The sequence below is a fragment of the Moschus berezovskii genome, chromosome 25, assembly GCF_049115385.1.
Source record: "Moschus berezovskii isolate FMDL1 chromosome 25, NW_MosBer_1.0, whole genome shotgun sequence".
NCBI classification, from domain to species: domain Eukaryota; kingdom Metazoa; phylum Chordata; class Mammalia; order Artiodactyla; family Moschidae; genus Moschus; species Moschus berezovskii.
This window is the reverse complement of record NC_142484.1, coordinates 47559547-47572576: the sequence shown is the minus strand read 5'-3', so window position 1 is coordinate 47572576 and position 13030 is coordinate 47559547. Positions and strand designations below refer to the sequence as shown.

The 13030-nt window shown below is 43.5% G+C and overlaps 2 protein-coding genes across 4 annotated transcripts in view; one reads left to right on the top strand and one right to left on the bottom strand.

Moving 5' to 3' along the window:
- The window catches only part of LOC129547515 (ferroxidase HEPHL1-like), a 183985-nt gene extending 180442 nt beyond the window's left edge, over window positions 1-3543 (bottom strand). For all 3 annotated transcript variants that reach the window (XM_088832388.1, XM_088832390.1, XM_088832391.1), the window contains exon 1: window positions 3398-3543. The gene's annotated coding sequence lies outside the window, so the exon portion shown is untranslated. The remainder of the gene's footprint in view (window positions 1-3397) is intronic.
- Window positions 2915-13030, top strand: part of LOC148773917 (neutral amino acid uniporter 4-like) — a 33743-nt gene continuing 23627 nt past the window's right edge. The window contains exons 1-3 of the mRNA XM_088832275.1: window positions 2915-3613; window positions 8510-8737; window positions 11517-11615. Of these exons, the coding sequence (XP_088688401.1) occupies window positions 2915-3613; window positions 8510-8737; window positions 11517-11615 (1026 nt within the window). The remainder of the gene's footprint in view (window positions 3614-8509; window positions 8738-11516; window positions 11616-13030) is intronic.

The window sequence follows — 13030 nt, the reverse complement described above, 5'->3', positions numbered from 1 at the left end:
AAAGCAGAAAATCTTTTAAAACTAAAAGCAAAACTGGAAAGGTGAAAGATGGCCAGAATCTGGACTTTAAAAAAAAAAAACAACAGGTTGAAATTCCAGCCTGGTTTCCCTTTTTCATTAAAATGTGTTCAAAAAATGCTCTAATATCAAGCTCCTGATTGTTTTCCCCCCTTTAGCATGGTTGCATGTTTTGACTATAAAATTAGTTTAATGAGATAAACTTTGGGGACCAAGATTTTTTTAGGCCTACTAGCCTAGTTGTTTTTTCTCAAACTTCATTCACAGTGCATGCCTTGGATCCACCAAAACAGTTGCTAGTTCTCAGCATAACTCAAAGACTGTAACTCAAAGACAGATTCATCATTTCTGATGCAACAGTCAGTTAAAACTGCTTTCTAGTCAAAGGGGAGTTGTTACTCTTCAAACATTCATTCCTAACCTTCTGGAAATGCCCCTATTAAAAACCTTCACTTCTTTCCTCAAGACGCTGTGACCCTTCTTCTCACAAATCTACACTAAACAATTCCTCTCATACATATTTCAAAGTCTTGCTTTTCATTCGACTACTGCACTTTTTGTGGCCATCTGCAGCTTTAAACGTCTCTAATTCTAGAGATTTTAGGGGTTAAAAAACACTCGAGGCCAACACTGCTCTTCCCTGTGAAAGAAGGGAAAGATACAGTTAAGAACTGCTTCCTATCACAAGTCTCCTGAAGAAAATAAAGTCAACAGCAGTCTAACATCAACAAACTAGCATGCTCAGAGTAAGTTTTCATTATGAAATCTCATCGTTTTACTAACACATACGAAACTTAAGTTGGAGAGAGAGATTCTTTGCCTGGGAAGTGGGCAACAGAGGACTTACAGGGAATTTAAAAGCCCCTCTCTCTGCCCAATGATGACGCTCTCACAGCACTGGGCTACACAAAGAAAGAATGTGCTCTTTACTGTTTATCTTCCCCGCAAGGCTCTCTACTTCAAATATCTCAATCATGGCTGGGGATGTCTCTACAGAAATCCACCTCAATGTTCAAAGCACAAAACAAAGCTCAGAGGAATACAGCACCTAAGATGAAAAAGGGATGAAAGAACCTACAGTCCTTTCTTCTTCTATTAATAGGGCACTGGTGGATTCGGGAGAGACGTAGAGGCAGGGAATATTAGTGGATGAGAAAAAAATAAATACCGGAGGAGGAGGAAAGAGAAGGTAGGCTGGTAGGCTTTACTATTACTTTACTTACTTACTTTACTTTACTTACTTTATTTATTACTTTACTTACTTTACTATTACCTTACTTTCCTGACAGTTTCAAAGCATTTGGGGGGAGGGGGGGAGAGGAAGAACCTGTTATTTCACTAAAGAAAAAGCAACACTGTAAGAAGAATTGCATCTCAATTATTTTTTATTTTCAGCTCTATCCCTGCAAGCCAGCCCACTTAAGCTTTTACATCACTTTCCTATCTTATTACCTCTATGTTGGGGTTTGGTACTTCAAACAAACACTTTTTTGTTCTTTTCCTTCTTCTTCTGGAGGGAAAAGATGGCACTGATTTGCTTAAAAGTACGGATGGGGAAAAAAGAAAAGTACGGATGGAAAGCATTATCTTGAGGAGTAAATGGGTCTTAAGAACAGAACTATGGATTTCTCTATCCCTTTGACTGTCAGCACACCACTAAAGGCTAAATGAAGGCTCAAGAGGGAGGTAACATCCCCCTTGTCAAGTCTCTGTTTCCTTGCTCCTGCGATATTGGCTTTGCCAAGTAACCCAAGTCCCGTAAATACACATTACAGGTCTCTCCAAACTACTTCTATAAAATAAGATCTTGTTTGACCAACCTTATAGAGCAATCATTTATTTCTACAGCTCCTGAGATGCTCTGCTGCTCTGTCTGCCTACAGTCAGAAGGGAACTAAAATTCCAAATTTCATTTATTCTGGGCCAAAAACCAGACCTTTTGTCCTCCTTCCTAGACATGTTGCAACTTCAAGTTGACTCCTCTGCCTAAATTAGTGGCATATGCTTTTGCTCTTTTAAGAAAGAAAGAAAAAACACCCCTTTTTCCCTTATTGAGGAAGGCACCTAACTCTGATAAAGGCCTCTGCTGCTGCTGCTGCTGCTATGTCGCTTCAGTCGTGTCCGACTCTGTGCGACCCCATAGACAGAAGCCCACCAGGCTCCCCCGTCCCTGGGATTCTCCAGGCAATAACACTGGAGTGGGCTGCCATTTCCTTCTCCAATGCATGAAAGTGAAAAGTGAAAATGAAGGCCCTCAGTTGTGTCTGACTCTTCGCGACCCCATGGACTGCAGCCTACCAGGCTCTTCCGTCCATGGGAATTTCCAGGCAAGAGTACTGGAGTGGGGTGCCATTGCCTTCTCCGATAAAGGCCTCTAGGAAGATGCTAAATTGCCTTGACATGTTTGCTGCTGCTGCTAAGTCATGTCAGTCGTGTCCGACTCTGTGTGACCCCAGAGACGGAAACCCACCAGGCTCCCCCGTCCCTGGGATTCTCCAGGCAAGAACACTGGAGTGGGGTGCCATTTCCTTCTCCAATGTGTGAAAGTGAAAAGTGAAAGTAAAGTCGCTCAGTCGTGTCTGACCCTTAGCGACCCCACGAACTGCAGCCTACCAGGCTCCTCCGTCCATGGGATTTTCTAGGCAAGAGAACTGGAGTGGCTTGCCATTGCCTTCTCCGCTTGACACGTTTAACAGCACCTTATTTCAGAGAACATGTTTGAACCTCCAGCCGTACCCCAAGGGCAAACACACGGAGCCCCCAAGGGGGCAGAGGGGGAAGCCTCCAGGAGGAATAGGCAGACTTTGCAAAACTGACGGGAGGGAGGAGAGGGGACAACTTTCAGGACTAGAAACAGGAGGCAGTCCAGATGCTGCGACGCCGCCCGGGCCCCGGGATGAACCGACGCCCCCGCGCCCCCGCGCCCAGCCCTCGGCCGCGTCCTCCCCCCACAGCCCCCAGCGGCCCGGGAGCGCCACACGCCCCCGCGGCGCCGGTCGAGCCCCAGGGCGGGCGGAGTGGGCGCGGCGCGGGGTGGGGGGGCGCGGGCGCGGAGACCCAGAGGGTCAATCCAGTCCGCGGGCATAGGCCCGCCGCGGCGCCCAGCCCCAAACTCGGGCGCCCCCGCGCCGCGCCGGCCCGCCGCCCGCCCCGAGAAAGCCCCGAGACACCCCTCCACAGCGCGCCGCCCAAGCCTTTGGTTTCGGCGGTGCCGAGAAGAACGCTCCCCGAGGAGGAGGGACCGCGGCTGCCGGTGCCTCCTCGGCACAGGGTCAGACCGAGGAGCGGGCAGCCGCGGGCGGCAACTCCTCAGTCCCCGCTCCCGACTCCTTTTCCCGCTGCGCCGAACGGGAAGGGGCCTCCACGACCCGGGACTCACCTCACACCTCGGGGCAGGGCTCCCGGGAGGCTGCGGCGCCGGCCGGGAGCGGCCGCGGGTCCCTCGGCTACACGGAGCCAGCAAGAGGCGCCGGCGAGCTTTCCTGAGTGCCAGGGCGCGGGGGCGGGCGGGGGCGGGGCGCATGCGCGCGCACGTAAGGCGCAGGCGCGCTGCGCCCGCTCGGCTGCGCGCTCGCGTTTTGTGCCCAGCTTCTGGGTAGCCGGAGAAGGCTATGGCAAGCCACTCCAGTACTCTTGCCTGGAGAATCCCATGGACGGAGGAGCCTGGTAGGCTGCGGTCCGTGGGGTCGCTAAAGGTCGGACACGACTGAGCGACTTCACTTTCCCTTTTCACTTTCATGGATTGGAGAAGGAAATGGCAACCCACTCCAGTATTCTTGCCTGGGGAATCCCAGGGACGGGGTGGGGCCTGGTGGGCTTCCGTCTCTGGGGTCACACAGATTCGGACACGAGTGAAGCGACTTAGCAGCAGCAGCAGCAGTTAGATTACCAGATACATCATATATATGAAATTGCTGCTGCTGCTGCTGCTAAGTCGCTTCAGTCGTGTCCGACTCCGTGTGACCCCATAGACAGAAGCCCACCAGGGTCCCCCATCCCTGGGATTCTCCAGGCAAGAGTACTGGAGTGGCTTGCCACTGCCTTCAATGATTTGAGTGCTACCGGGAAGCTGGACTGGAAGTCCCGGCCCGCCCCCGCCCGCCCCCGCGCCCTGGCAGTCGCGCAAACTCGCCGGCGCTCCTCGCTGGCTCCGTGTAGCCGAGGGACCCGCGGTGTGAGGTGAGTCCCGTTGGGAAGATCCCCTGGAGAAGGGGAAGGCTGCCCACTCCAGTATTCTGGCCTGGAGAATTCTATCGACGGTACAGTCCATAGGGTGGCAAAGAGTCAGACATGACTGAGCGACTTTCACTTTCAAGTATATGCTTGACTCACTTTTCTAAGTATAAGATAACTTCATTTTATATTTAGACCAAGATTTGGCAACCATTTTTTGTTAAGGGCTAGATAGTAAGTATTTTCAGTTTTGCAGGCCATGTGATCTCTGTCTCAACTTAGCTGTAGGCAATACATTATATGTGGCTGTATTCCTATAAAATTTTATTTGCAAAAATAGATGGTAGATTTTGGTCTGGGGGCCATAGTTTGATAAAACCCCCCTCTTAGATTTTTAATGATGGAAAGGGTCACAGTCATTCTTTTATAAATAAGAGAGTTGATGATTTTATCAGCATTATTCATCATAGATGATGTGCTTTTGATTTTACAAGTATTTAATTCTTCAAGTCATATAGTTTTAGGATTACTGACTCAGTTAAGAGGCTATTTAATGTCAAGAGAAGATATACCATTTTAGCAGTCGTTTACATAGAATATAATGGAAATGGTGCCTTTCTAGGATTGTGCAACATGGTAGTATTGTATCTTTTCTATAATCCCCTAAGAGAGCTACCAACAAGCTTGACTTAAAGTTATAGGTAATGCTCATAATGCTTTATAATCCTATATTTATAAACCATGATACATATCCTTTAATTTTTGCAACTGCACTGTAATATAAGTATTATGCTTATTTTATGAATGAGGATACAAAGTCTCATAGAGCATGAGCAATGTGCCCCAGGCCATGTGAATTAGGCAGAAACGTAAATGCCTCTCCTAGCTGCCACACTACTGTTCTTCCTAGGGCAGGACATTGTCTGACTTTAATTGTGAGTATGTGTATGACACAGACTATATAGGTACATAAAATAAATACCTGTAAGCTCAGGATTGGTGACTTTCTCCTGTGAAATGTTATCAGTTGCCTCCAAAGCTGAATGAAAGAATTTAACTCATTTGCACATATCATAAGAAGACCAGGTAGAAAAAGTGACTCTCTGGAAGGTAAGGAGAAGCTTGCAGTTGATAGAAAGATGAAAGTTGTTTTGCAGCCCAAAGAGCAATATGGAAAAAGATATTGAGGCAGATGTGAGAAAAGTTGAAAGCAGTGCTAAGCGCCTCACCTTAGCAGAGCAGACAGATGATCACTGAAACAGCATCGTCAGAGATTGCCCCTCTCTGCAGAAGCGTCCTCACGTTTGAGAGCAGTCTCCAATAAAAGACACACAGGTTGATTAAACCATACTAATTGCTACTACTTTTACAGTTAAAACCTGTAAGGTTATGACCACCTTGATCTGCCTAAAACTGAAGGTTCAGTATTACATCGAACCAAAGAATTAAGAGTTTAGTTCCCATACGGAGTTGTGCGTCTCTTGCTCTGTAGCTGCTGTATGGCTGTTCTTGGGCCCGTTAAACCACTGTAGACAGTTTGCAGGGGTGAGGTACTGTGGTGCTTCCACTGATGCTGGTCCATCATGGTTATAGTGGCTTCCTGCTGATCTTCCATTAAAATGCTCACGAAAAGCTCAGAGAGACAAAATAGTGTGTGTAGGTATGAAGAATAGGGAAGGGCTGTTACATTCAGAGGAAAAAAATGTGATACCAAAGACTATGGACTTCAGAGTCAGAAGATCTGAATTCAGATGCATGCTCTCAGTTTTAACTTTGAATAAGACCCATTTATTCCTGGTCAAGCCTCGATTTCCTTATTTGTAAAATAGGAACAATAGCAAAATCTCCCCATGTTCCTCATAGCCTTATTGTGAGCCGCAGCTGATGAAAAGTTTGTGAAAGCCTTTATACAATGCATTATGCATTTTAAATTTAGTATGCAAATGTAGCATATTATAGCTTTAATTCTGCATTTTAGCTTTGCTGAAGAACATCATCTGCCTTTGGAATTTTAACCATTAAATCACTGAATTGAAAAGTTAATAAACTGTAGAATTTAGTAAATTTGAGCTCTACATGGAAGCAACTGAATTTAGTAATTTTATCTTATAATATTTATTTCAGTGTTTTGCATTTTGGTAAACATGTGAGAGCGTAGGAAGTCCTATTAGATAGCCAATCTCTGTCTCTAGAGGGCACCGAAGGACTCAAATGTTTACCTGAATCTTGCTCTGGGTATGTATCGATATTTTTATTTTACTTTATTTTTCAATCTTGAGAATTTCTTATAACCCTCTTTCTGCCAAAGAATACTAAATTATTATGAGAGGTTTGTGATAGAATTGATGTGAAATTCCCAAGCACCTAACGACTCAAACAGCCCTTTTTAAAATTGGTTATATGGCTACTTTTCTCTTGCCAGGAATCCTTGGTAGAGCTTAACTCTATCATTACCTCATCTTGTATATGGGAGGTACTTCTTTGAATACCTATACTTCAGAAGTATTTGGCTGTAAATAATTTGATGACAGAGAAAATCGGGTCAACAAATAAAATATCTTCTTAAAAGCCAAGTGATGTAAACAATCAATTTTGCTTCTATTTCAAGTTATAGAAGATAAAATAGAAAGTTTTAATGGCCAATTATAAGACAGATGAGAGCTGTGCATTTCTTAAATGGTACATGGCATAACCTGAGTCTGTTAGTCCAGTATGAGTTACAAGTTGCCGACATAACTTAAAACTAGTAGGTGTAGTCCCTGCGATTTAAGATGATATGTACATTTGTAGTGACACTAAATATTACTTATTGTGGGTAAGGGTAAAATTAACCCCCTGCATTATTAATCATGTCAGGATTTTGTTCTGTACTCTGACTTGTTGGCCTCCCAGTCCTGTATTTCAGGGGAGAGGGCTGTTGCGGAGGTGACCAGGGGCTCCTTGGGCAGGCCCCTCTTTAGGGCTTGCAGCGTTTTGCTCAGGTGAACATGTTTCTGTCACACGCTAGATTCTTAGGTCTCAGACCTGGGTTTGAATCCTAGAACCTTGATATTATGTAGATTTTTCTTTTTTACTTTCCCTAAACCTCAGTTTCCTCAACTATACAATGGAAATTAATATTACCACCCACCTCAGAGAGTTGTTTTGAGGATTAAATGAGATGTTGCATATCAAGTTCAGTACTTGACACAGTGCATATAAGTCGTAATTTCCTTTATATTTCTCCTTCATGAGTATAAGTTGATGGCAGTTTTTTCCTCCACTCTTGCTTATTCTACTGGTAATCCTGTATAGGTTCATGAAGGGTTCCTGGAGAGTAAAGTTCAGTACCTGACACATACAAAGTACTCAGAAAATACTTTCTGTTATTACTATAAGTTTTGGTTCTTAATTTATATATTCAGAGACGTGATAATGTCATTATGTTCAAAGGAGGGTACAGTGTTTGGGGCAAATAGATTTTCACTGATATTTTTATTTTAGTACAATCTGCCTCTTCTGTGAGTTTTTAAGATTATTTTTAAAGTCCTCTATAATTTCATTTCTATTTTTGTAAGTTGGACTATTTGCTTAATTGAATCAGGGACAATTTTTAATATATGGAGACTATAAATTATGGAATCTCTTTTGGAAGCTAAATATTGGTTTATAGAAATAGCTGAATAAATTTTGAGGTAAAGTTGGTTTATCTTATAGAAGCTTTTTGCTCTGACAAAAATTTATTGTCTAGCATGCAGAAGATAACTGATTGTTAATAAATATTTATTGACAGTGATACTAATTCATCAACAGTTGCTTTATAGAATACCTTTAAAATTGGGCTCTGATTTCTGTACATTCTGGGCATCTTGATTACTGTACATTTCTAAAAGGCACTTGGAGATTGTTTTCTGCTTTGAAAAAACTGTGTTAATAGACCTCCCAATGGCCATTCTAGATAAGCATTCTTCTACTTTTGATCATCTCAGAACAGAAACAGATTGAGCCTTTGCAGGCATCATGAGTGTCACAGTCACAGAGCTTCAAAGTGGTTTAGCAAGTCTGTCCTCACAAGTTTCTAGTGAACTTTGTTTTCACAGTATGATAAAGTTATTTTGCAAAGAAGACTATTCTATTTTAATTATCCCTAAATTATATATATATATATATATTTCTAGGTTGCTAGATTGTCTTGAAACTATGTATTTTATTTATTGCAAAGGAATTTATCATAGAGTGTATATAGATTATAGTTTTCTTTATATTTCTCCTTCGTGCTTATAAGTTAATGGAAGTTTTTGTTTTCCCTCTTCCTTATTCTCCTGGTAATCCTGTATAGGTTCACGAAGGGTTCCTGGAGAGTAAAGTGTTTGTTTTGAATAGTACCAATTCATCAAGTCCATGTGAGAGAAGAAGTATTGACCTAAGGATATATATGCTTTGCTTTCTTCCATTTTTAATTCTTTTGGTCTTCATTCGTGAGCTCAAGAATCTGTTTGTGCTTTCATTCCTTGCCAACATATCCATGGCTGTCAGTCTTGTGATAATTTATCAGTATGTTGTAAGGGTAAGTATAACATGTTTTTAACTATGTCGTGTGTTTTTTAACAAGTAAACTTTTTTTTTTTTTTTTTACTTTAGAGGTAAAAGTGATGATGAGTAAAGACCCTACTTCATATGTGTCACCTAGGAGATAATCAGGTTTTCTTTTGGGGGATACTGCTTAGCTGAAGAAGTATATGGCATAGAGGATGAAAGCATAGGCTTTGTAGTCAGATCTGGTTTTGAATCTTGGTCAGTATGCTTCTGAGCTGTATGGTGTTGCCTCAGAACATAGTAATGCCTGCCCTAGAGTTGTGAGATTCAGGACCCTGCCCTAGTACACTGCCTAACAGGAAATAAAGAACTCATCAAAAAAAAAAAAAAAAGAACTCATCAGTGTCTTGTTTATTCCTTTAAGACTTAAACCAATCACAGGAGATGGGAGTCTAGCTGTGATGTTATGATTTTCTTTCACGCCTGAAGCTTTATTTGCCACTGCAGCTTCAGCTCACTGCCACTACCCTGGGCTGTAATCTCTTTCTGCAGTGACCGCAACTGAGTTCATCATCAGTAGTCTGGAGATATTTAACTCAGTTTCCTTAAAATAATCTGTTGAGGGAATCCAGGGGATCTACAAATCCCTTAAAATTATTGATAAGATTCAGTGTTTCTATATGTATGTGTGCATTTTCCACTGGGCAGCTGTATAGTTTTCATCTCTCACTGGGGCCAATGACTCAAAAAAGGTAGGGAATCCTTGTTTTGTTCTTTCCTGATGCAATTAGACTTTTTAGACATTGCTGCCAAAGTAGTTGTCCTAAACTCTCCATTAGCACTCCGAGACGAGTTCTCTTATGCTGAGTCTCTGTTTTGCCCTGTCTGAATTCCAAAGCCCATGGACTCGTTGTTATAGCGCACGTGAGTGGAAGAGGAGAAGCAGGAAGACCTCTTAAGATTCTCTAGAGTTCCTGACCCCTTGGTTGGACATCGAGGAGTTAGTGGAGCAGAAACGCATGTTCCTTAGGTGGAGGGAAGCTTGTGAGCCTTGGAGGACAGTTTGGTATTACCCAGCAGCCCACACATTTTAATTTTCCATTTTGACCCTAACGTGTTTCTCGTCATGTGTCACCATCATGTCGCACGGTTCTACTTGTGCTTCAGGTTTTCTCAGTTCAGTTGCTCAGTCATGTCTGACTCTTTGCAACCCCATGGACTGCAGCACGCCAGGCCTCCCTGTCCATCACCACTTCCTGGAGCTTGCTCAAACTCATGTCCATCCAGTCAGTGATGCCATTCACCCATCTCATCCTCTGTCATCCCCTTCTCCTGCCTTCAATCTTTCCCTGCTTCAGAGTCTTTTCCAATGAGTCAGTTCTTCACATCAGGTGGCCAAAGTATTGGAGCTTCAGCTCCAACATCAGTCCTTCCAATGAATATTCAGGACTGATTTCCTTTAGGATTGATTGGTTGGCTCTCCTTGCAGTCCAAGGGACTCTCAAGAGTCTTCTCCAACACCACAGTTCAAAAGCGTCAATTCTGTGGCGCTCAGATTTGTTTATGGTTCAACTCTCACATCCGCACATGACTACTGGAAAAACCATAGCTTTGACCAGGTGGTGGACCTTTGTCGGCAAAGTGATGTCTCTGCTTTGTAATACACTGTCTAGGTTGGTCATAATGTTCCTTCCAAGGAGCAGGCGTCTTTTAATTTCATGGCTGCAGTCACCATCTTCAGTGATTTTGGAGCCCAAGAAAATAAAGGTTTTTCTAGACCCCTCTTCGGAGAAGGCAATGGCAAGCCACTCCAGTACTCTTGCCTGGAAAATCCCATGGATGGAGGAGCCTGGTAGGCTGCAGTCCGTGGGGTCGCTAAGGGTCGGACACGACTGAGCGACTTCACTTTCACTTTTCACTTTCACACATTGGAGGAGGAAATGGCACCCCACTGCAGTGTTCTTGCCTGGAGAATCCCAGAGTCGGACACGACTGAAGTGACTGAGCAGCAGCAGCAGACCCCTCTTATTTCCCCAGTTATCCCTGTGCTGCCACACTTCAGTGTCTTTGTTCATCCTTTTCACCGGCCTCGAGTTCCACTTCCCGTCTGGTAAGGCAGAGAACACAGGCTGGTGAGGGGACTTGGGGTAGCTGGAAGAACTAGCCACTTTGGACCCAGACATCTTGAACAAGATGTGCAGACTAAGTCTCCAGATAGTGAGGGTTGGAACAAGGCTCTGTGAGTCAGACCAAGTCATCGAAGCCAGAGTCCAGGCTTGTGCACAAATAATGAGGGTGAAGGCAGTCGTCAGGTCAGAGAGTCAAACACCGAAACCAGGAGCTGGGGAGCCACGCAGGGCTATGAGGCGGAAAGCCACAGTTGGGCAGTCCTAGAAACCAAAAGAGCAGTGAAAGTGGAGTGGGATGAGTTTCACTGGACACTGCCAGCAGTGGTTGATAACTGATCGCATGGCTGTCAGCTCAGGTGTTGAATGTGCTTGCGTGTTTCCTGCTGTGGCAGGAGCCATGCCCGGTGAGAACAGCCTGGGCCTTACAGGTGGAAGCAGTAATCAGGAGCGTTTAGCTCAGCTGGAACATATGGGCTCCGGGAGACAATTGCTTCTGGCAGTAGAATCCTGACAGCTTGGCTACATTTAACATAGGATGCTTAAACTTTTTATTGAAAGAATTATTCACATTTATAATCCACATTTGCTAGCGTGAGGCTCATAAGTATATGATTTCACTCTTCTGCTTTAAATTGTTTCAAACAAGTAAGTAACTTATCTTATTTTTTCTTTCTTCTCCAGAATATGCCAGATCCCCACAACCTTCCAATAGTGGCTGGTTGGAAAAAATACCCCCTGTTTTTTGGTACTGCTGTATTCGCTTTTGAAGGCATAGGAGTGGTAAGAATTTAGTCTTTATTATTATTTTTTAAAATCTTAAGTCAACACAGAGACTTACTTACATTTAAAAATACATGGTTTTCTTTCCTGTTTCTGGTTTTTTTTTTTTGTTGTTGTTGTTGTTTGTTTCTATTTTTGTATTCCTAGAAAATGATTTGCATTTTGGTATGATAATCTTGAATTACAGTTTAGTTCCATGTTTTATCTTGGATAATTTTCTTAATAAGTAAAATGAGAGCATTAGAATAGATGATTTTTAATATTTTGTTGTGAAAATTTTCAAACCTATATAGTGTGATGAACTCCTCTGTAAGCATCACCCAGCTTCAAAAACCATTAACTCATGGTTAGTTTTGTCTGATCTGTATTCACTGTACTCTGTCAAGTCTGGGTTATATTTAGACAGAAACCAAATGTCATATCTTATAGACTAGATGATTAGAAATGAATTGAAATTGTTATAAAGTTTACTATTACATAAGAAGGGTCAAACATAAATTCTTTTTAGATTTATACATATCATTTGTTTTGTGAAATGATGTTATCATGAAGCTACCAAGAGATGCAAACATTGTGAGGATTCTGAGATCCTAAATATTTCCATTCAAGATGCTTCCAGTTCAGGGACATCCTTGTGGCCTAGTGGTTAAGACGCCAAACTTCCAGTTCAGGGGGTGCGGATTCAGTCCCTGGTTGAGGAGATAAGATGCCAAATGCCATGTGGTGTGGCCAAAAAATTTTAAAAAGGTGCTTCCCACTCATTGAAAGCCTAGAATGTATAGATTTGGGCAAAATAGAATATTGCTGTTTGTGTGCTCAGTCAGTTGGTCATGTCCAACTCTTTGTGACCGCGTGGACTGTAAGCTGCCGGGCTCCTCTGTCCATGGAATTTTCTGGGCAAGAATACTGCTCTGGGTTGCCGTTTCCTCCTCCAGGCGATCTTCTCGGCTCAGAGAGCAAACCTGCGTCTCTTGTGTGTGCTGCGTTGGCAGGTGAATTCTTTGACACTGTGCCACCCGGGAAGCCCCCCTACTACATCTGATCTTGGTCAAAAGACCATGTCTTTTTGTCTTTTCATACTGTTCATGGGGTTCTCAGGGCAATACTGAAGTGGTTTGCCATCCTCTTCTTCCTGGTCCTTCTCCAGTGACCCAGACCCTAATACTGGGAAAGATTGAGGGCAGGAGGAGAAGGGGGCAACAGAGGACGAGATGGTTGGATGGCATCACTGACTCAATGGATGTGAGTTTGAGCAAACTCAGGGAGACAGTGAAGGACAGAGAAGCCCTGTGTACTACAGTCCATGGGGTCGCAGAGAGTCAGACACGACTTAGCAACTGAACAGTGAAAGGCCATAGCTTATATTTCATAGTCTGATGTTTGGTGTGGGAGCAGAACCACTGATAAACATCTGT